This window comes from Schistocerca nitens, chromosome 4, assembly GCF_023898315.1.
Source record: "Schistocerca nitens isolate TAMUIC-IGC-003100 chromosome 4, iqSchNite1.1, whole genome shotgun sequence".
Classification (NCBI taxonomy): domain Eukaryota; kingdom Metazoa; phylum Arthropoda; class Insecta; order Orthoptera; family Acrididae; genus Schistocerca; species Schistocerca nitens.
Window position 1 is genome coordinate 222,331,302 of NC_064617.1, and position 24,334 is coordinate 222,355,635.

A 24,334-nucleotide genomic window follows, 5' to 3' on the forward strand; every position below is an offset into this window, starting at 1 on the left:
CATTTCATTCTGTTTCTTCCTGCCCTTCTGAGCTCTGCTCTTTTTTCACCAGGCAGTGTTTTTCATTCCCTTTGTTTTAGTGAGATCCACTGATGAGAACATCTCCAAAGGCTCCTGAGAAAGTCTTGTATGACTTTAATGATTGCAGTATTATATCCTCAAAACCACAATTCTTCACATTGTGGTCCATGGATAAAACATTTTTTGGAGAAACAGCATCATTCAAATGTATTTTATATGTTTTGATAACTGTTTTTTCCCATCTGATTTTAAATTATTAAAAATTTTTTTAAAATTCAGATGTCTCTCTCTTTTGAAAGCCATCTGGCAATTAAACCTTGTACATGTGTGATTCTCATTATGGATCTCAGGCTGATTGTTTGGAACAAGCTTACTTCGTTTAGAATGAGTATTGATTCCATATTAAAATTGTGTTCCTCTGACACCATAGTGGAACAAGATGTTTTTGTAATAGATTGCCCTGAACAACACAGTGACCAGAAGATTGAAAACGGCAGCAAACAGCTGCTTATAGAATATGATAGGCTTATTTACAGCATTAAACAACCTGCAACAGTTGTTTATGCAATTAGAAGATTATATATTGCTAAAAATGGCGGAAACATTTTTCAAAATTTTCCGTTTCCAAAAGAAATTCTCAAACTCTTGTGAAGCATCTTATAGTGACATATACATATACACCTTATAATGACATAAGTGCATATACAATTTTTTTTTATTGAGTTCAGGCTAGCAGAATTTTGAGTAGTGCCTGTTGCAGTTACTATGTCTATGAGTGCCTACCACTTGTGACCCATTATTGCTGTGTAATCTGTTTATGCCAACGATTTCTTTCTGACAAAATAGTTCACAGGTGAACAGCCAGACTTCAGTGTTCAGTGCACCCAGTATTTTGGTATCCAATCACATTGCTGTCGTCAGCTGTGCTAATGAAGTGATTGGCTAGGAGCAGGTGTATTGCCAAGAAGCAGTTGTAGGGCTTGTTTCCCCCGACCCTCTCCCCCCTTACTTTTCTTCCCTCTGACGTAACACTGTACATGGTCTGTGCCCAGACATCGTTGCATGTACAACATCTCTTCCATGCCCCCTCCCACTGACAATTCACTTCATATGAGATTCACACCCAGGGATGCACACAGGCAGCATCTCTGCTATTGCCATTGTTCCACTGGAGGCCAAATTCAGTTCATTGTAGGATATTTCCTTCCTCTTCTTATCAAACTAGCAAAGGAACTTTTCCAAGTGTCAATAAACAGTCTTGATGGTACTCAACAGATATGTAAAATGGGCAAAATAATGCAATACATTCACACATCAAAAAAAGTTTTGCATTGCCCCAGTTCCCAGAACTCCTGAAGATAGACGTTGACTGTAGATATTGTATCACAGACACAGTCACTTTGACTGTTCAGAGTTGTCACTAAACCCACCCAAAGATGTAAACAACCATGAATGAGCAGCACCTATTAGTGGGAGGGGGTCAAACAGCCAATCAGTTCCATTCATTCCACAGGGAAGGAGGTACACAGCTCATGTTGACCATAGTTCAGCCATGCCTGTCCTTCGATCACGTCCTCAATGTTACTTTGTGCCAGGAAGGGCTCTCAACAAGGAAAATGTCCAGAGATTTCAGAGTCAACCAAAGCAATGTTGTTCGGACACGAAATACACTCCTGGAAATGGAAAAAAGAACACATTGACACTGGTGTGTCAGACCCACCATACTTGCTCCGGACACTGCGAGAGGGCTGTACAAGCAATGATCACACGCACGGCACAGCGGACACACCAGGAACCGCGGTGTTGGCCGTCGAATGGCGCTAGCTGCGCAGCATTTGTGCACCGCCGCCGTCAGTGTCAGCCAGTTTGCCGTGGCATACGGAGCTCCATCGCAGTCTTTAACACTGGTAGCATGCCGCGACAGCGTGGACGTGAACCGTATGTGCAGTTGACGGACTTTGAGCGAGGGCGTATAGTGGGCATGCGGGAGGCCGGGTGGACGTACCGCCGAATTGCTCAACACGTGGGGCGTGAGGTCTCCACAGTACATCGATGTTGTCGCCAGTGGTCGGCGGAAGGTGCACGTGCCCGTCGACCTGGCACCGGACCGCAGCGACGCACGGATGCACGCCAAGATCGTAGGATCCTACGCAGTGCCGTAGGGGACCACACCGCCACTTCCCAGCAAATTAGGGACACTGTTGCTCCTGGGGTATCGGCGAGGACCATTCGCAACCGTCTCCATGAAGCTGGGCTACGGTCCCGCACACCGTTAGGCCGTCTTCTGCTCACGCCCCAACATCGTGCAGCCCGCCTCCAGTGGTGTCGCGACAGGCGTGAATGGAGGGACGAATGGAGACGTGTCGTCTTCAGCGATGAGAGTCGCATCTGCCTTGGTGCCAATGATGGTCGTATGCGTGTTTGGCGCCGTGCAGGTGAGCGCCACAATCAGGACTGCATACGACCGAGGCACACAGGGCCAACACCCGGCATCATGGTGTGGGGAGCGATCTCCTACACTGGCCGTACACCACTGGTGATCGTCGAGGGGACACTGAATAGTGCACGGTACATCCAAACCGTCATCGAACCCATCGTTCTACCATTCCTAGACCGGCAAGGGAACTTGCTGTTCCAACAGGACAATGCACGTCCGCATGTATCCCGTGCCACCCAGCGTGCTCTAGAAGGTGTAAGTCAACTACCCTGGCCAGCAAGATCTCCGGATCTGTCCCCCATTGAGCATGTTTGGGACTGGATGAAGCGTCGTCTCACGCGGTCTGCACGACCAGCATGAACGCTGGTCCAACTGAGGCGCCAGGTGGAAATGGCATGGCAAGCCGTTCCACAGGACTACATCCAGCATCTCTATGATCATCTCCATGGGAGAATAGCAGCCTGCATTGCTGCGAAAGGTGGATATACACTGTACTAGTGCCGACATTGTGCATGCTCTGTTGCCTGTGTCTATGTGCCTGTGGTTCTGTCAGTGTGATCATGTGATGTATCTGACCCCAGGAATGTGTCAATAAAGTTTCCCCTTCCTGGGACAATGAATTCACGGTGTTCTTATTTCCAGGAGTGTATATACAGAGAGACAGGAACTGTTGATGACGTGCCTCGCTCAGGCTGCCCAAGGGCTACTACTGCAGTGGATGACTGCTACCTGTGGATTATGGCTCAGAGGAACCCTGACAGCAATGCCACTATGTTGAATAATGCTTTTCGTGCAGCCACAGGACGTCATGTTATGACTCAAACTGTACGCAATAGACTGCATAATCCGCAACCTCACTCCCAACGTCCATGGTGAGGTCCATCTTTCATCTTTGCAACCACAACACCATGCAGCACGCTACAGATGGGCTGAACAACATGCCAAATGGACCGCTCAGAATTGGCATCACGTTTTCTTCACCGATGAGTGTCGCATATGCCCTCTAGCAGACAATCATCGACGTGTTTGGAGGCAACCCAGTCAGGTTGAATGCCTTAGACACACTGTCTAATGAGTGCAGCAAGGTGGGGGTTCCCTGGTGTTTTGGAGCCGGCTGCTGGTGGCCGAGCGGTTCTGGCGCTACAGTCTGGAACCGCGCGACCGCTACGGTCGCAGGTTCGAATCCTGCCTCGGGCATGGATGTGTGTGTTGTCCTTAGGTTAGTTAGGTTTAAGTAGTTCTAAGTTCTAGGGGACTTATGACCTCAGCAGTTGAGTCCCATAGTGCGCAGAGCCATTTGCTGTATTGGGATGGCATTATGTGGAGCAAATGTATGCCACTGGTGGCCAGGGAAGGCGCCGTAATGGCTGTACGATACGTGAATGCCATCCTCCAACTAATAGTGCAACCATATCAGCAGCATATTAGCGAGGCATTCGTCTTGATGGATGACAATTCACACCCCCATCATCCACATCTTTAAATGACTTCCTTCAGGATAACATCATCGCTTGACTAGTGGCCAGCATGAAACTTCCTGGCAGATTAAAACTGTGTGCCGGACCGAGACTCGAGCTCGAGACCTTTGCCTTTCGTGGGCAAGTGCTCTACCAACTGAGCTACCCAAGCATGACTCATGCCCCATTCTCACAGCTTTACTTCTGCCAGTACCTCGTCTCCTACCTTCCAAACTTTACAGAAGTTGCTAGAGCACTTGCCCGCAAAAGGCAAAGGTCCCGAGTTCGAGTCTCGGTCCGGCATGCAGTTTTAATCTGCCAGGAAGTTTCATATCAGTGCACACTTTGCTGCAGAATGAAAATCTCATTCTGGAAACATCCCCCAGGCTGTGGCTAAGCCATGTCTCCACAATATCCTTTCTTTCAGGAGTGCTAGTTGTGCAAGGTTTGCAGGAGAGCTTCTGTAAAGTTTGGAAGGTAGGAGACGAGGTACTGGCAGAAGTAAAGCTGTGAGGATGGGGCGTGAGTCGTGCTTGGGTAGCTCAGTTGGTAGAGCTCTTGCCCGCGAAAGGCAAAGGTCCTGAGTTCGAGTCTCGGTCCGGCACACAGTTTTAATCTGCCAGGAAGTTTCATATCAGTGCACACTCTGCTGCAGAGTGAAAATCTCATTAGTGGCCAGCATGTTCTCCAGACAGGGACCCTATCGAACATGCCTGGGATAGATTGAAAAGGGCTGTTTATGGACGACGTGACCTACCAACCACTCTGAGGGATCTACACTGAATCACCATTGAGAAGTGGGGCAATCTGGATTAGAGGTATTAGAGGTACCGGTGTGTACAGCATTCTGGACCACCACCTCTTTAAGCCCCAATATGTCCTGGTGACAGCAAGGAAATCTGGTAAACAAACATCTGACCAGGTCAAAAGATGTTTGAAAGAAGTTTTCTTTTCCACTGCTGGTGTAAAATCTGTATCATTATTAGATTCTTGGTCAGTGCAAAAGAAACATTCAGAGCATCATTCAGATTCTTGGAGTGGCTGATGTGAAAGGATCATTCAGAGCATTGTACCTGAGCACAAGGCGGGAGGACAAGGAATTTCTTCATCTGGTGATCCAAAGGGCTCGACAGCAGAGTTACAGCCACAGGATTTATACAGCTTTTGATGTCGGAAGAAATTTGTGAGAAAAATTTCAGCTCTAATTCTGTTGAGTGATTATGATGTCAATCTCCAGTTGAGAACCAACATAATCATCACTTGTACATAATCAATTCTATTCGCCAAAGCATACCATTGTACTGATACAAATCAGCAACAATTTGAAATCCTGCTGAATTTTGTTTTATGTTCTGTTGTTTGTCATGTATATTATATGAACAAATTTCATTCATTTTGTGTGCATGGTGTAAGAAAAATGTTATGTTTTAATCATTTCTTTACAGAGTATCATTATTGTTATGATTTTGTATCACACTAATGAGGTACTTATTATTTTCAATTAACAAAATACATGTATTAAACAATGGGAAATCCAGGATGGAACGTAACAATACCAGGGCAGGAAAGTTGCTACTCACCATATAGCGGAGATGCTGAGTTGCGATAGGCACAATAAAAAGTTTCACACAATCATAGCTTTCGGCCATTAAGGCCTTTATCAGCAGTAGACACACATACACACTGCACACACACACACACACACTCATGAAAACACAACTTGCACACATGCCTGCAGTCTCAGAGAGCTGAAACTACACTGCGAGCAGCAGCACCAGTGCATGATGGGAGTGGTGACTGGGTGGGGGTAAGGAGGAGGCTGGGGCGGGGAGGGGGAGGGATAGTATGGTGGGAGTGGCAAACAGTGAAGTGTTGCAGTTTAGACAGAGGGAATAATAAGGAAATAATAAGAAATTAAAAGACTGGGTGTGGCGGTGAAATGATGGCTGTGTAGTGCTGGAATTGGAACAGGGAGGGGGCTGGATGGGTGAGGACAGTGACTAACAAAGGTTGAGGAGAGGAGGGTTATGGGAGTGTAGGATATATTGCAGGGAAAGTTCCCACCTGTGCAATTCAGAAAAGCTACTGTTGGTGGGAAGGATCCATGTGGCACAGACTGTGAAGCAGTCATTGAGATGAGGGGTTTCATGTTTGGCAGCATGTTCAGCAACAGGGTCTCCACTTGTTTTTTGGCCACGGTTTGTCGGTAGCCATTCTTGCGGACAGACAGCTTGTTGGTTGTCATGCCTACCACCAGCAATACCTCCACTTCAACAGCTGCCACCCATTCCATAGCAAGAAGTCCCTTCCGTACAGTCTAGCCACCCATGGTCATTGCATCTGCAGTGACGAGCAGTCCCTCTCTAAATATACCGAGGGTCTCACTGAAGCCTTCACAGACCATAATTATCCTCCCATCCTTGTACAAAAACAAATCTCCCGTGCCTTATCTTTCCAGTCTCCCACCAGCTCAGTACCATCTGGGACTGGAGCAACTGAATTACATTCTCTGCCAGGGTTTCAATACCTCTCATTGTGCCCTGAAATGAGAAATGTCCTACTCACTATTGTTCCTACCCCTCCTACCATGCTATTCCACCATCCACCCAACCTACACAATATACTCGTCCATCCTTGCACAACCCCTGCTCCCAATCCCTTACCTCATGGCTCATATTCCTGTAATAGACCTAGATGCAAGACCTGTCCCATACATCCTCCTACCACCACCTACTCCAGTCCGGTCACTAACATCACCTATCCCATCAAAGTCAGGGCTACCTGTGAAACCAGTCATGTGATTTACAAGCTAAGGTGCAACCACTGTCCTGCATTCTATGTAGGCATGACAACCAACAAGCTGTCTGTCCACATGAACGGCTACCGACAAACTGTGGCCAAAAAATAAGTGGACCACCCTGTTGCTGAACACACTGCCAAACATGATACCCTTCATCTCATTGACTGCTTCACAGCCTGTGCCATATGGATCCTTTCCACCAACACCAGCTTTTCTGAATTGTGCAGGTGGGAACTTTCCCTGCAATACAGTGTGTTAACTGTAAGATGGCAGAGTTGTGAGGGGAGTGCGGGGAGAGGAGGAAGCAAGCATTTGCTGGTGAGGGGAGGGGAGAGGAGAGGAGCCGTTGGGGGGGTGGGAGGTGGGGGGCATGCCTACCAGTTGCAGTGCTGGCACCAAATTGCACGTCATGCTTACACGAAAGCAGACGAAAGGCTTCAAAGTAAAACTCGCTTTAAATGTTTTTCGTAAACGAAACTGAAATCATCATGTACATTAAAATCTATATATATATATATATATATATATATATATATATATATATATATATATATATATATATATATATATATATATATATGTTTGTCTACTATGCACTCACAAACCATTCATTCGATTGCAAATGAAACTTTGCTGAGTTGTTCTCCGATTGCCCGAAAAGAGTAATGGACAATTTTTCAACAATTAGCTCACTGTAGCATACATAGCGCAATTGATTAGGCATGCCGGCACGGTAGCTCAGCGTGTTCGGTCAGAGGGTTTAGCTACCCTTAGTAATAAAAAAAAAAAACTGAGTGAACAGATCAACGAACAACCTGAATGAGTGTCATCGGACGTCTGCCACGAAGAAAGTCAACGAACAATAAAGAACGAAATGAGATTTTAAAAAAAAAAATTAGGTAAAGGCTTGTTATGCAGCGGACCCGCGTTCGATTCCCACTGCTCGCAATTTTTTTTTTCATTCCCCGCAATGTTAAGCTATTAATTATAAAATTTAAATATACTTAAACAGGTCATATAGTATAACGTAACTGTCAATCTCTCTATATATAATAATGAATGTATGTATGTCTGCCCTCTGTGCGTTCCCTAACCATTCATCCAATTGCGATGAAATTTTGGTGATTTGTTCTCCGTATGCCCACGAAGGTTCCTAGCTGAAAAAAAAAAAGAAATGAGACACATTTTTGAGGAGATATTACATCATAAACAATGAGATGCAATATAATTTTGCGAGCATCGCTACGTAATACTGGTTTCCTTCTAACCGTAGGCCTACCAGTGATCACCAATTTAGTATTGGAGGGCAGCGTGGAGGGTAAAAATCGTAGAGGGAGACCAAGAGATGAATACACTAAGCAGATTCAGAAGGATGTAGCCTGCAGTAGGCACTGGGAGATGAAGAAGCTTGCACAGGATAGAGTAGCATGGAGAGCTGCATCAAACCAGTCTCAGGACTGAAGACCACAACAACAACAACACCAGTAGGGGTTGTTGGCGACTCCCGAGATGGGCCAGCAACTGCCTCTTCACTCATTTTGATAATGTTTAGCACAACTGCACAATAAAAACACGCAGAACAGTACAGTGTAAAACAATAACGAAGCAGATGTGTACTACACAGTCAGCTACGTAATGTTGGCAGCAGTCGAAACTGCGTGCCTAAGGAAGCCTCCCGACTTCTACCGATTCAGGACTAGGGAGAGGTCCGCCATCTAAAAGTTTACACACTGTACATCGTACATTTCCATAAATCCTCCTGGCCTCAACCTTCGTTACTCACTGTTCTCACCCATCCAGCCCCCTCCCTGTTCCCATTCCAGCACTACACAGCCATCATTTCACCGCCACACCCAGTCTTTTAATTTCTTTTTCTTTTTATTGTTATTTTTATTTCTCTCCTTTCCGTCACTTACCCCTTCCCCCCTCTGCACCTTCTGTCCTGCCCTCTGTCTAAATTACAACACTTCACTGTCCGCCTCTCCCACCATACTATCTCTTTCCCTCCCCGCCACAGCTACCTCCTTACCCCCACCCAGTCACCACTCCCAAAATCTATGTACGTACACACACACAAATTGAATGTAAAATTTAAAATAACAGTTTAAAACATAGAGCAAAAATAAGTAAAGCAAATAATTAGACTAATAATATACATTTAAATATTTTAATAAGTTATGCTGAAAATACTCCAACAGCACACTGCGGCTTATTTTCCAAAAGTGGTGTTTCAGAAACAAGTTTTATTACACATGCATGTATATTGCTTGAAAGCTTCTTGATTTTATGTTGTAACAAAAGTGTTCATTTTTCAAAATTAATTAATAGTGGTAGTGTACATTGCAAAATTTCAAATTATTACAAAAATTGATAATACAGTTTTCAGGAAGTTGATTACTTATCAAATTTTATATAAAAAAATATTTTATATATCATAATTTCTAAGATATTCCCTCTACACCTAATGTGCCTCATTGCCTTTCAGAGCTTGGTTTGCCTCTTAACCCTTTAACTGCTCTGGACGTGTTAAACATGCACGACTTTGTGCCTGTCCCTGTGTGCTCTGAACGTGTTTACGCGCACCACCAGTCCTTCTACCTGGTACTCTGAACATGTCTACACACAGACACGTTCAGAGTACCAGGTAGAAGGATTGGTGGCGTGTGTAAACACGTTCAGAGCACACTGGGACCCCATAGACACATTCAGAGTACCAGGTAGAAGGACTGGTGGCATGCATAAACACGTTCAGAGCACACAGTGACAGTCACAAAGGCGCGCACATTAACATGTCCAGAGCAGTTAAAAGTGAAATTGGGCACAAACAAAAAAACATGTATTGCATTATGCTGCCCCCTCTACACAACCCCCAAGTTTCATCAGGATCGTTTATTGATACTTAAAGAATGTTCCCTTGTAAGTACAGTTTCTCAGGGTTTATTAAAAATGTAGTCACTTTCGGAATGACTCAGCAGTTCCTTTACTCGGATCTTGATAGATTCTTTAATGACAAAGTCTCAGAAGTTAGATGTCTGTGTCAGAACCTCAGTTTGGTCATAATCCACCCCTTCTACTTATGATAGCAGTGTTCTATGACCACTGACTTGGTAGATTGCTGCAGTCTGGTGTTCTTGGCAACAATTTTCAACTGTATGCACTGCCTGATCTATTTGTGCCACGCCATATTAGCATCTGATAGACCCCCCCACCCGACTTCCATAGTCAAAGTTTGTCCTTGACAGTACCAAGCAATGTCCATATTTTATCTGGTGAGTTGAAGACACTCTTCATTTAGTGTTTTTCTCTGTTACCGTTGGTTGTACAGTCAGTGTAGGATGTAGGGCTCTTGGAATGTTCCATCTGTGTAGCCATTCTTTTGTTACACTGTCAGATGTTCAAGTTCTTGGTTGAGACTTCCATTTTGAGAGAGGGTGCGTGTCTATGTACCAATATCCTGAGCACCCTGTTCCTCTGCACTTGGTGGTGGCAAGCTGTCAGCACGTTAAATACAGGTTGCCATGTGATCTCAAGGTGCACACTGTGATCCAGTGTACTGTCCACTCTTCTTTTAACAAGGCCTTAGAGAAAGGTGAGCACTCTGTCCACTCTGACTTCCATGATATAATTGGAGGTCTGGTATATGTGATTGAAATGTATGAGTAAATTGTTCAGCTTGCTTCTCACCATATGATAAAAGCATTGTCACATACCAGGAAAAATATTCCATGTACATGTTAGAAAAAACTGGTGAAAGTGAACCTCCAAGGCTATTTCTTCCATCTGCTCATAGTAACTGCTGTTGAAGATAAACTATGTAATCACTAAGACATGCCTAAAATGGTTGGTCATCTCTGTGTCAAATTTCTAGCCAGTAAGTTCTAAGGGTTCTTGTAAAGACACTATGTGAAAAGAATGTCAAAGCTCATAGGGGTGTCAGAAACCTCAAGCTTAAAGTTATTAAGATACCCAACAAAATCCACATACTTGTGAGTATGATGTGAACATTTTCCGACACAAGGACAAAGCATATCCTATAAGTATTTATTGAGTGAGTGTGACGGTCACCAGTGGTTCTAACAATGGGGTGTAAAGGCACCCTGTAAAATTTCAGTGGATCCTGCTCTCTGTTGTAACTTCTTAATAACTTCGTCTGGCGAGCCGGATTCATTGAGAAGTGACATGGTCTTCCTCTCTCCTCTATTATTAGGTTCAGTGCTGATCTTCCAATGCGCAATGTCTTCTAACAGGCCTCACATCTTCTCAATGTAATTCTAGTTAGATAGGACCATAGTTGTGTTGCCTTTGTTTGCTGATAGGACTACCATGTCTAGATCATTTCTTAGTTCCTGTATGGCACACTCTCCCTGCTAGAGACGTTTGGTTTCGTAGGTTTTGCAAGAACACTACAGGTTTCATCGTGACATAATTCTTCATCAGCTACAGTTGTAAGTCACACAGCTACCTCAGTAGGTCCTTTCTTAAGAGCTGAAACTGCATCCTCATCCAGTTGCTTGGCTATGTGGTTGATGATGTTTTGCAAGGATTATCGATGTCAAGAACAAACTCAGACTATGGAAATCCAGGGTCTGTCAGATTCCCTGCCAATGTGGCATGATGTACGTAGGTCAGACAGTGCATTCTGTTGAAGGCCATTGCCAAGAACACCAACAGCACACCGAACTGGAGTAGACAAACAAGTTGAGAGTTGCAGAATTGTTGCCTATCAGAATTACACAAAATGGGTTATGACCATACAAAGTTTCTGATATGGACGTATAGCTTCTGGGTCCATTCATTAAAGAATATATGGAGATTGAGTAAGGGAGTGGCTGATCAAGTGCGATGGTGGCCACATTCTTAATAAGGCCTGGAAACCTGTACTTTACCTAATTAATAAGAGGAAGGAAATATCCCACATCGAACTAACTTTAGGGAGCAGGTGGAGCAACAGCAGTAACGGATACTCTTGCAGCATGCATCCCTAGGTGTGACCTTCGGACAGAGCTTGTGTCAGTGGCAGGAGGAGGATGGGGATGTAGATGCTGTATGCACCCCCATGCCTGTACGTGGACTGTGTACAGGACACCAGGTTGGAGGGTGCACTAGGAGGATGTGGGTAGGAGATATAAGCTTCGAATCAAATCTTAGGTAACCTGTTGATCAGTGCACCTGATGATGGTAACATGTTGCTTCATGAAATATTGTAACTGTTGGACACTGACATTCAGCTGTTCACTTGTGAACTATTTTGTAGAAGTTGAAGAATCACAGTTCCGTTCTGGCATTAATTTGTATTGATTTTTCTCATATCTGACAATATCATATAAATTTAGCTTTCATATGTATTCACAGTAAATTCCTTTCCTATCTGTTGAATATCTATTGAAGTTATTACAAATAAAAGTCATTTTCATTGCAAGATGCATGTTTTTTATATAAGTGGTCTAGCAGAGGGAGTGAAACTATATTGCTTACTGCAGTATATTTTGAAGGCTGAGAGTAGTAATTTTGCTTTATTATTGAATCTGTATGTTTGTTACAGATTTTGACACTGGCAAGTAATGAAAGAATAGCACTGAACCCATCAATGCGTTTATTGTTTGAAATATCTAATCTGCGCACAGCTACACCAGCAACAGTATCACGTGCTGGAATTCTTTATATTAACCCTCAAGATCTTGGATGGAATCCGTTTGTATCTAACATTTTAGTATTAATGCATGAAAATTATAAATGTTTCTTACTTGCACCCCTTCTATTCCATACAAGCATTTTTATTTAAATACGTGTAGCACATGTACTGCAAAAGAAGTGGAACACCTCCCTTATAAAATGAAGCATTATTGCTGCTACATAAATTCATCTGTAAATGGACAACATGTAGTCATATTTAACTACAAGTTAATTTAATAGCCTATGAGTTAACTCATTTCATTTCAAATATTTGGTAACTGAATTTTTTTTCAAATCGCAGGACTTAACATGACACTCATAGCTTTGTAGCAATATGATTAGTGTTGTTCACAATTTCTTACAAATATTGTATTTTATTACTTTTAACTTAAATTATACATGAAAATATTTCTGGTGATGTGACTTCTGAAATTTTCCCGGTGTATTTCTTCTTCTAATAATTTCCGGGTATGCAGCCGGATCCCGTCGACATTCTGCCACGATATTTCGGCCCAGAGACGTCCGGCCATCATCAGGTGAGTACACAACTACTGAAGAGCCCAGGTGCAGTCGCGGTATTTATGCGCGAGAATCGGCATAAATACCGCGACTGCACCTGGGCTCTTCAGTAGTTGTGTACTCACCTGATGATGGCCGGACGTCTCTGGGCCGAAATATCGTGGCAGAATGTCGACGGGATCCGGCTGCATACCCGGAAATTATTAGAAGAATTTCTGGTGATAAATGTACTGAAAAATTAGATGCACAGTGATGAAGCTAGTGTAGGATCCTGCATCTACCTCCATATTTTGGAAACAACTGTGAAGTGCATGGCAAAGGCTATTTCTCATCATACTGACTGCATATTAGGATTTCTTTCTGGTCCATTTGTGTATGCAGTACAGGAAGAATAACTGCTTAAATGCATCAGTGCATGCTGTACTTAGTCTAATATTGTCTTCATCATCCCTTTGGGAGCAGTAGGTAGAGAGCCTTAGTTTATTCCTAGATTTCTCACCATGGTAAAGTGACGTGTTACCCAATGTCTACCTAGCTGACGAATGATGATCACAATATTTGAGACCATTCATTAATTAAATAGTCTAGAGTAGAAAAGTGTTTGGAGGTTTTGTTATTGTTTGTGCATGTAAACTGATACAGATGGGTGCCACCCATCTTTGACGTGGGACAGCAATTGCAGTTTTACTGTATGGTCATTTAGTTAGCCAGAGTTTCAGCATCCCTGTGTGGAAATGCAGGACATGCCATTGAGTAAAGAGTGCACTGTGACAATGCTGCTAGTATCTCCAGAAACATGAGATGAGGAGTTATCTGTCAAATGTGTTAGCGTTCTGTTGTAACTGAAACTGTCAGTTTGACAATTACATTGAGATTGAGTTATTATTGTATTGTTCCTTCTGAAGAGATGTAAACATTTAAGAGAGATCATATTTGAAAGCAAGAATATATGTCACACTAATTGGATAAATATTGTATTTATTTTTGCAATTGGATATTGCACTGGATTCTTGACTTAAACATTTACTGTCTAAAGATGAAGTCTAACCCTTATCCATGCTCAAGCATAGACGTGAGCATAAGTCATAATAAGCAATGACAGTTTAAGAGGAAATCCAAACTTTCACAAACGCTTTCTGTGATTCTCTCCCTTGAGTGAGATAAGAACGAGACCATTCATACCGCCCTCTTCATATACACTCAATATCACTTGTTAATATGGGTCCCACACACTTATTCTACTCTGTTCTGTGATAGGCCACATGAGTGTTTTGTAAGCAGTCTCCTTTGTAAACTGATTGCATTTCCTTGTACCCTGTCTATGAACTGAAGTCTGTCACCTGCTCCTCTATAACTGAGAACTGAGTGTGTGTGATCGTTTCATTTCCTTTGCCAAATAGTTGTGATACATAGGAATTAGTAAGAGGCAACTGATCCCAGCTGTGACTCTCTGCTGCTGTTGTTGTTGTTGTTGTTGTGGTCTTCAGTCCTGAGACTGGTTTGATGCAGCTCTCCATGCTACTCTATCCTGTGCAAGCTTCTTCATCTCCCAGTACCTACTGCAACCTACATCCTTCTAAATCTGCTTAGTGTATTCATCTCTTGGTCTCCCTCTACGATTTTTACCCTCCACGCTGCCCTCCAATGCTAAATTTGTGATCCCTTGATGCCCCAAAACATGTCCTACCAACCGATCCCTTCTTCTAGTCAAGTTGTGCCACAAACTTCTCTTCTCCCCAATCCTATTCAGTACTTCCTCATTAGTTATGTGATCTACCCATCTGATCTTCAGCATTCTTCTGTAGCACCACATTTCGAAAGCTTCTATTCTCTTCTTGTCTAAACTATTTATCGTCCATGTTTCACTTCCATACATGGCTACACTACATACAAATACATTCAGAAACGACTTCCTGACACTTAAATCTATACTCGATGGTAACAAATTTTTCTTCTTCAGAAATGCTTTCCTTGCCATTGCCAGCCTACATTTTATATCCTCTCTACTTCGACCATCATCAGTTATTTTGCTCCCCAAATAGCAAAACTCCTTTACTACTTTAAGTGTCTCATTTCCCAATCTAATTCCTGTATCACTCGACTTAATTCGACTACATTCCATTATCCTCGTTTTGTTTTTGTTGATGTTCATCTTATACCCTCCTTTCAAGACGCTATCCATTCCGTTCAGCCGCTCTTCCAAGTCCTTTGCTGTCTCTGACAGAATTACGATGTCATAGGCGAACCTCAAAGTTTTTATTTCTTCTCCATGGATTTTAATACCTACTCCGAATGTTTCTTTTGTTTCCTTCACTGCTTGCTCAATATACAGATTGAATAACATCGGGGAGAGACTACAACCCTGTCTCACTCCCTTCTCAACCACTGCTTCCCTTTCATGTCCCTCGACTCTTATAACTGCCATCTGGTTTCTATACAAATTGTAAATAGCCTTTCTCTCCCTGTATTTTACCCCTGCCACCTTCAGAATTTGAAAGAGATTATTCCAGTCAACATTGTCAAAAGCTTTCTCTAAGTCTACAAATGTTAGAAATGTAGGTTTGCCCTTCCTTAATCTAGCTTCTAAGATAAGTCGTAGGGTCAGTATTGCCTCACGTGTTCTCCTTTCATCAATTAAATTCAATATTTCTTCTGTTACCCAAGGATTTCTATTAGCCCTCGTCTTTTTACCTACTTGATCCTCTGTTGCCTTCACTACTTCATCCCTCAAAACTACCCATTCTTCTTCTACTGTATTTCTTTCCCCCATTCCTGTCAATTGTTCCCTTATGCTCTCCCTGAAACTCTGTACAACCTCTGGTTCTTTCAGTTTATCCAGGTCCCATTTCCTCAAATTCCCACCTTTTTGCAGTTTCTTCAGTTTTTAATCTACAGTTCATGACCAATAGATTGTGGTCAGAGTCCACATCTGCCCCTGGAAATGTCTTACAATTTAAAACCTGGTTCCTAAATCTCTGTCTTACCATCATATAATCTATCTGAAACCTGTCAGTATCTCCAGGCTTCTTCCATGTATACAGCCTTCTTTTATGATTCTTGAACCAAGTGTTAGCTATGATTAAGTTATGCTCTGTGCAAAATTCTACCAGGCAGCTTCCTCTTTCATTTCTTAGCCCCAATCCCTATTCACCTACTACGTTTCCTTCTCTCCCTTTTCCTACTACCGAATTCCAGTCACCCACGACTATTAAATTTTCGTCACCCTTCACTATCTGAATAATTTCGTTTATTTCATCATTCATTGCATAAATTTCTTTGTCATATGCAGAGCTAGTTGGCATATAAACTTGTACTACTGTAGTAGGTGTGGGCTTCTTATCTATCTTGGCCACAATGATGCATTCACTATGCTGTTTGTAGTAGCTTACCCACATTCCTATTTTCCTATTCATTATTAAACCTACTCCTGCATTACCCCTATTTGATTTTGTGTTCATAACCCTGTAGTCACCTGACCAGAAGTCTTGTTCCTCCTGCCACTGAACTTCACTAATTCCCACTATATCTAACTTTAACCTATCCATTTCCCTTTTTAAATTTTCTAACCTACCTGCCCGATTAAGGGATTTGACATTCCATACTCCGACCCGTAGAACGCCAGTTTCTTTCTCCTGATAACGACATCTTCTTGAGTAGTCCCCGCTCGGAGATCCGAATGGGGGACTATTTTACCTCCGGAATATTTTACCCAAGAGGAATATTTTACCCAAGAGGACGCCATCATCATTTAATCATACAGTAAAGCTCTCTGCTATGGCCTACAAAATGCTTGTGTGCCACATCTTAGAATATTCTGCTATCTTGGAAGCAAAACAACACATGTTGTACGAAACAAGGGAGATACAAGAAGCAGAGTAGCACAAGCAAAGTGAGAATACTTCACTAAAAGAAGTTTGCTAGTAGCAAATAAAGGCTTTAATTTGGTGAAGTGTAATGTGTGAGCAAATAAGGCTTTTTTTTTTCTTCCAAACAAGAAATAAATGTCCAGTAAACACGTGCTTTAAAATACATACCTGAAGAGCTATGAGCACATGTTCATCTTTGCTACTGTGAGACACATCACTTCTACTGCAACTCCTTGATATTACAAACAACCTACAGAATGAAGTAAACGAATGAATAAATAAAAAAATAACATTATTCTGTTACTTTGAAACATCAGAGTTTCTAATGTAATCTGCTTGCTATCCCAATCCCATACCACCTGCACTTGTGTGCCATCACTAAAGGTGGTGCTCAATATCCTAGTAAGGTATGCTTGTGTTCAATGTCTAAGGGAATCACGCATATTCTGAAAAACTTCAAGTTGGGCAATGATGTGCTTCACATTCATAGGAGTAGTTTCTACACTGTGTTCACAGCTGACACACATGTGCAACAATGGAAAATCTAGAATGAAGTAATGATAATATTATGAAAAGAATAGATTGCTATCGAGCATATAGTGGAGATGTTGAGTCACATGCCAGTCTGACCTCGTAAATGTGCGTGTGTATATGTAGTCTAATTCAGAAGAAGGCCTTTTGGCTGAAAGCTCACTTGTTTAATAGTCTTTTTGTTGTGCCTATCTGCGATTCAACATTACTGCTATACATTGAATAGTAATCTATCCTTTTCATAGGCTGATGTTGACACATGAGCAACAGGTGACTAAAAGCATCTTTAGTAACTACACACTGATGAGCCAAAACATTATCGCCATCTGCTTAATAGCTTGTTTTCCATCTTTGGAACGAAATAGATCAGTGATTCTGTGTACCAAAGATCCACCAGTTTGTTGGTAGGTTTTTGGAGGTATGTGGCATTAGATGTCGACACACAGTTCATGAAATTCACGTAAATAGCGTATTACTGATTTGCATATGTGGTGATGGCACTCAATAGTGACCCAGATGGGCTCTATAGGATTTACATCACACAAGTTTGGTCGCCAAGACATTTTGAGTTCACTATAATGCTCGTCACATCACTGTAGCATGGTTCTGACTCCAAGACATGGACAATTATACTACTGAAAGATGACATCACCATCGGGGAGGACACTAGCATGAAGGGATGCAGGTGGTTCGCAGCTGTCAGCATGTCTTTGATTATTAGTGCAGGTCCCATTCAAGTGTAGGAGAATGTCTCCCCTAGCATAATACTGCTCCCACCAGCTTGCATCCATGATGCTCTGCATGTTTTGAGCCACTGTTCACCTCAATGATGGTGTTTGTGGAGATGACCAGCAACCTATTGTAGCAAAAATGTGATTCACACAAAGAGCCTACATGTTCCCATTGATTGATAGTTGAATACCCATACCCAAAGAAATTGTAACTGACAATGTCACTGGATCATTATGTGAACACTAAGGGGTGGTCTGCTGCAGAGCTCCATGTTCAACATTGTGTGATGAACGGTGTGCTCCGAAACATTTGTGTGTGCATCAGCATTGTGCTCTTTTGGCAAACATGCCACAGATCATCAGCTATCATACATTACAGAGTGGACAAGCCTCTGAACCCCACATTCTGTCAAGAGTCATGGATGCTCAACCATTGAGTGCCTAGTGGTATTTTCACTGCCCTTCTATCTATTTCTGTAGGTGCTCATGACAGTGGCGCATGAACATCAACCAACTTCACCGTTTACGAGGTACTTGTTCACAAACTCTGCTTAATAATAACAATAATAACCTGCCCTTTTCCAAAGCCACTTATCTCAATGGGTTTCCCCATTTGTTGCCCATATCTTCACTAGAGTTTCCACTGTCCATGTCTGTTCCACATATATAGTTTTGTTACCGTGTCACATGCCCACAATGCTGCCAGGTTGCATCCAGTGTTGCAGTGGACAGTGGTCATAATTTTTTGGCTTATCAGTGTAGATTGTTAGATATGACAGCAAATTTTATGCTTCTCAGGCCCCTCAACTAGCGTATTTCAAAGTTTGCTATATAATCCCTTAGTAATGTTGATTGTTCCAACAGTAACTCTTTTACCAAATGAAGGAACTTCAGAGGATAGTATTTTTTATCATGTTTATTTCTATGTATATTATTTTTTGTCTGTTAAATGGGAAGCTATTTCTGTCTTTAACTGTTTGAAGTTTCCTGTTGGAAGTACATTTCCTTATAATAATATGAACTGCTGTAATTCCTTGCACCTCCTTGGTAGCTCCGTGTAACTAGTAGTATAAGTGAACTCATTTCCCTCTCTACTTGGCATGTAAGTAACCAGATACTAAAATTCAATAAAAGATGAATAATTTTTTCAGATATGTTACAAGCTGGATAGAGACAAGAACTTCAACCCAGGAGAAATCTTGTCTTGTAGCACTGTTTGATAAATACATACCTCCATGTCTTGAGTGTCTACGCGTTAGGTTCAAAAAAATAACACCGATTGCTGAGATTGCCCATGTACAAATGCTGTGCTATCTTTTGGACTGTTTGCTGACTCCTGCAAATACACCTGCAGGTAATCAACCTATTCAAGTTGAGATGGTAACTACATGAAATTTGTTGTTGCTGTTGACTTCGCCTTCAGTAGCCTCCAAACCAATTATATTTAAATTAGCTTGTACTACCTTAGGTTTTAGAATTATCAAACTAAAATTAATATTGTGACACATATAAAAGTATTTTTGAGGCAGTTCACATTTTATATGTAGCTTAGAAGTGTACAGTGGCATTAGAATTCTTGAATTCAATTACTTTTATTACAGACTCAGTACTTTAACACATTTAAGACTGAAGGTTGCCCATAAGCAGTGACAGCTCTTACATCCAATTAGAGTAATTGCGCATGTAATTCAATGCAGCAAGCCATTCACAGCAAAAGAACAGAACTCATTAATTCTATGCTGTGTCTTGATGAATACGGCCTCTCTGCATGTGGCCCCATGTTTAGTTCGATACTTACAGTATAACTTCAAAGACAATAGATTATACAACTTCCCATGTGGACCACATAAAAGGAGACTGAGTTTTATTATGTAATGAGCCACAGTATAGGGTTAGCCTTGACAAAAAAATGCTTACATATGGAGAGAGCATGTAACACAAAACAAACCCAAAATTCTCCACCCAAAAAATACCCGTCTTACAGTTATTAAAGGTGAGAACAGTAATTAGCATTGGTGAATATACAGACTTGCAGACCAGCATTTTCTTGGTAGCTCAAAGGTACAGAGCTTCTTCCAATTTTCTGGTGCAAGGAATGATACTTTCATTTTTATTTTTTCCATTGTTTCCATGGAAACATGTGACCTAAGCTACATAATCACGAACTGAGTTACAACACAATCCACAGAGTATTGATGAAAAACTAAAAAAGAACATGGAAAGAAAGCATTTTTGATAGTACATTCAAATATTAATGTATTACAGTAAACAGATCTAAACTATCAGTGATAGTGCTTTTCTCCAATGAGCTCAATTCATGGATGACTTGCTTTAATATGAGAATTCATTTGAGAGCTATCACCAGCATACTTCTCAAGCATGAAAGTCTATTTTAGGCATCTGGAATACACTTGAAAAATGTGTGACAGCTGGTCAGTCTGTTTACGACTGCACTAGAAGTGACATTTACTTTTCTTGAGTAGTAATAAAATGTTCTTGATGAAGCCATCAGTAATCTGTTTGAATCCATGCCACACAGGTCGGAATACATACTGGCCATTACTCTCCAACATGAAAGTGGCCAGCAAAGATCATTGCTTACCTTGTTGCAGTGCTTTTCCAATCATGCAAAAGTTTCTGCCTCATTTCTTACACCATAAAGACAGGGCTTACAGGAAACCTATGTCAGCATATTTTAGTGTATCTGAATTATATACCCATGTGTATGAGATAACAATGAATTAAAAGTTTATCTTCATTTACCATGTCATGTTTCAAAAGATCCAGTTTTTATTTCAACTGATGTAAATACTCGATGAAAGACTCCTTAGTATGACCACACTAAAGATAAATCCAGTTTTCCTAGTGAAACAAATAGTTCATTAATGTAAATAAAAAAAACTGATGAAGTGCGTAATATGCAGGACTACTGAAGAATGGGATACAACCCTTCAGCTTTGACCAATGATGTCAGAATTTTCCAGAGATTACACAGATTTAACAGCAAAGACAAGTCATCATCAATAAACACTTCCGGGCTAAGTTGCCGTGGTCGATCAGTAGAACTTCTTCTCCCTGACGTTTCGTTCTCAACTACGGAGAACATCTTCGGAGGTGAGTCAACGACTGGCTGCTAGGAGCTGGGGCTCCCGCTTATATGGATATCGTAGAGGGCGCCACCGCACGTCACGTGGCGTCGATGTGCAGCTATCTCTGGCTATCGTCTGTTCTCTCGATTGCAGGCAATCGATTGTCACGTGATTGATGCAACATCGACCGCCATATCTTATCCAATTTTAATCCTTCTTCTTTACGATTAAAATTGTATTGATGTTTGTGGATTTCAATTGCCTCTCTATACATACGTGTGTAATAATGCAACGTCCTCGCTAGCACGCTTGTTTCACCAAATTTTATTTCGTGATCTCCATCCTTAAAAACATGTTCCGCTACTGCCGATTTGTCGATATGTCCCAAGCGACAGTTTCTTTTGTGCTCCGTCAACTGTGTATTGATGCTTCTTTTTGTAGTTCCTATGTAAACCGTGCCACAACTGCACGGAATTTTATATACCCCTGGGGTGGCTAGGGGGTGACGAGCATCTTTTGTTGATCTTAGGCATTCACTAATTTTCTTAGTAGGTCTGAAAATGGTCTCTACGTGAAACTTGGCTAGTACTTTCCCAATGATATCCGTGATATTATGGATGATTACGGAGAACATCTTCGGAGGTGAGTCAACGACTGGCTGCTAGGAGCTGGGGCCGCCGCTTATATGGATATCATAGAGGGCGCCACCGCACGTCACGTAGCGTTGATGTGCAGCTATCTCTGGCTATCGTCTGTTCTCTCGATTGCAGGCAATCGATTGTCACGTGATTGATGCAACGTCGACCATCCTTAGTATGACCACACTAAAGATAAATCCAGTTTTCCTAGTGAAACAAATAGTTCATTAATGTAAATAAAAAAAACTGATGAAGTGCGTAATATGCAGGACTACTGAAGAATGGGATACAACCCTTCAGCTTTGACCAATGATGTCAGAATTTTCCAGAGATTACACAGATTTAACAGCAAAGACAAGTCATCATCAATAAACACTTCCGGGCTAAGTTGCCGTGGTCGATCAGTAGAACTGCTTCTCCCTGACGTTTCGTTCTCAACTATGGAGAACATCTTCGGAGGTGAGTCAACGACTGGCTGCTAGGAGCTGGGGCCGCCGCTTATATGGATATCGTAGTGGGCGCCACCGCACGTCACGTGGCGTCGATGTGCAGCTATCAACAAAAGATGCTCGTCACCTCCTAGCCACCCCAGGGGTATATAAAATTCCATGCAGTTGTGGCAGGGTTTACATAGGAACTTCAAAAAGAAGCATCAATACACGGTTGACGGAGCACAAAAGAAACTGTCGCTTGGGACATATTGACAAATCGGCAGTATCGGAACATGTTTTTAAGGATGGAGATCACGAAATAAAATTTGGTGAAACAAGCGTGCTAGCAAGGACGTGGCATTATTATACACGTATGTATAGAGAGGCAATTGAAATCCACAAACATCAATACAATTTTAATCGTAAAGAAGAAGGATTAAAATTGGATAAGATATGGCGGTCGACGTTGCATCAATCACGTGACAATTGATTGCCTGCAATCGAGAGAACAGACGATAGCCAGAGATAGCTGCACATCGACGCCACATGACGTGCGGTGGCGCCCTCTACGATATCCATATAAGCGGTGGCCCCAGCTCCTAGCAGCCAGTCGTTGACTCACCTCCGAAGATGTTCTCCGTAGTTGAGAATGAAACGTCAGGGAGAAGAAGTTCTACTGATCGACCACGGCAACTTAGCCCGGAAGTGTTTATTGATGAAGACGCCGGCCGTGAAAGCCTACATGGAATGATTAGCAAAGACAAGTATTTTTAAACAAAGGAATGCAGGAGATAAAACAGATGGTAGACATATATCACGTCCAGTAATATTTTTATCATAATGTTAAGGATATTACAGTCCTAGTACGTCTGTAAAAAATAAAGGGAAAAGTGGGATAGAAGTAGCGGTAGCATAGAATACCTCATTTGACATATATATGAGTTGTATCTTGAACTTCAGTCAATCTTTATAGGTTAACTGCAATACGGGATACAAATATAACATACGTCGATTCCTTCATTTTTGTTAGCACTCATATCCTATTCTTCAGTTGAACTACATAGGTCAACTGAAGTACGGGATTCAAAATTTGCAGGTATTGATTCTTTTGCCTCTGCTACTACTAGCATTCTGTTCTTACAAAGATAGTATTAATAGTGAAGGTGAAAAGATCTACATACATAATATTTGTATCCCATACTTCAGTTGGCCTTTATAGGCCAATTGAAGAATAGGATACTACTGCTAATGAAAATGAAGAAATCGATGTACATAACATTGGCAACCTGTACCTCAGTTCAACTACGTGAAGGGGGAAGAAGATGACACATAAAATTTGTATCCCATACTTCATTTATAACATGTGTATCCTGTACGGCAGTTGACCTATTAGTGACATTCACTATGTGATCAAAAGTATCCGGGCACCTGGCCGAAAATGACTTACAAGTTCTTGGTACCCTCTATCAGTAATACTGGAATTCAGTATGGTGTTGGCCCACCCTCACTCAGTCTTGATGACAGCTTCCACTCTCGCAGGCATACATTCAGTTAGGTGCTGGGAGATCTCTTGGGGAATGGCAGCCCATTCTTCATGGAGTGCTGCACTCCGTATCGATGTTGGTCGGTGAGGCCTGGTACAAAGTCAGCATTTCGAAACATCCCAAAGGTGTTCTGTAGAATTCAGGTCAGGATCCTGTGAAGGCCAGTCCATTACAGAGATGTTATTGTCATGTAACCACTCCGCCACAGGCTGTGCATTATGAACAGGTGCTCGATCGTGTTGAAAGATGCAGTTGCCATCCCCGAATTGACTTCAACAGTGAGAAGCAAGAAGGTTCTTAAAACATCAATGTAGGCCTGTGCTGTGATAGTGCCATGCAAAACAACAAGGGGTGCAAGCCCTCTCCATCAAAAAACAGGACCACACCCTAACACCACTGCCTCCGAATATTACTGTTGGCACTACACACACTGGCAGATGACATTCACCGGGCATTTGCCATACCCACACCCTGCTATCGGATTGCCACATTGTGTACCGTGATTTTACACTCCACAAAATGTTTTTCCACTGTTCAGTTGTCCAATGTTTATGCTCCTTACACCAGGCGAGGCGTCGTTTGGCATTTACTGGCATG

The 24,334-nt window shown here is 42.1% G+C and overlaps 1 protein-coding gene across 1 annotated transcript in view; it reads left to right on the plus strand.

Annotated features, from left to right (window-relative positions):
* LOC126252221 (dynein beta chain, ciliary) overlaps nt 1-24,334 on the plus strand; it is a 769,797-nt gene that overhangs the window by 436,877 nt on the left and 308,586 nt on the right. The window contains exons 42-43 of the mRNA XM_049953092.1: nt 12,258-12,406; nt 19,187-19,389. Of these exons, the coding sequence (XP_049809049.1) occupies nt 12,258-12,406; nt 19,187-19,389 (352 nt within the window). The remainder of the gene's footprint in view (nt 1-12,257; nt 12,407-19,186; nt 19,390-24,334) is intronic.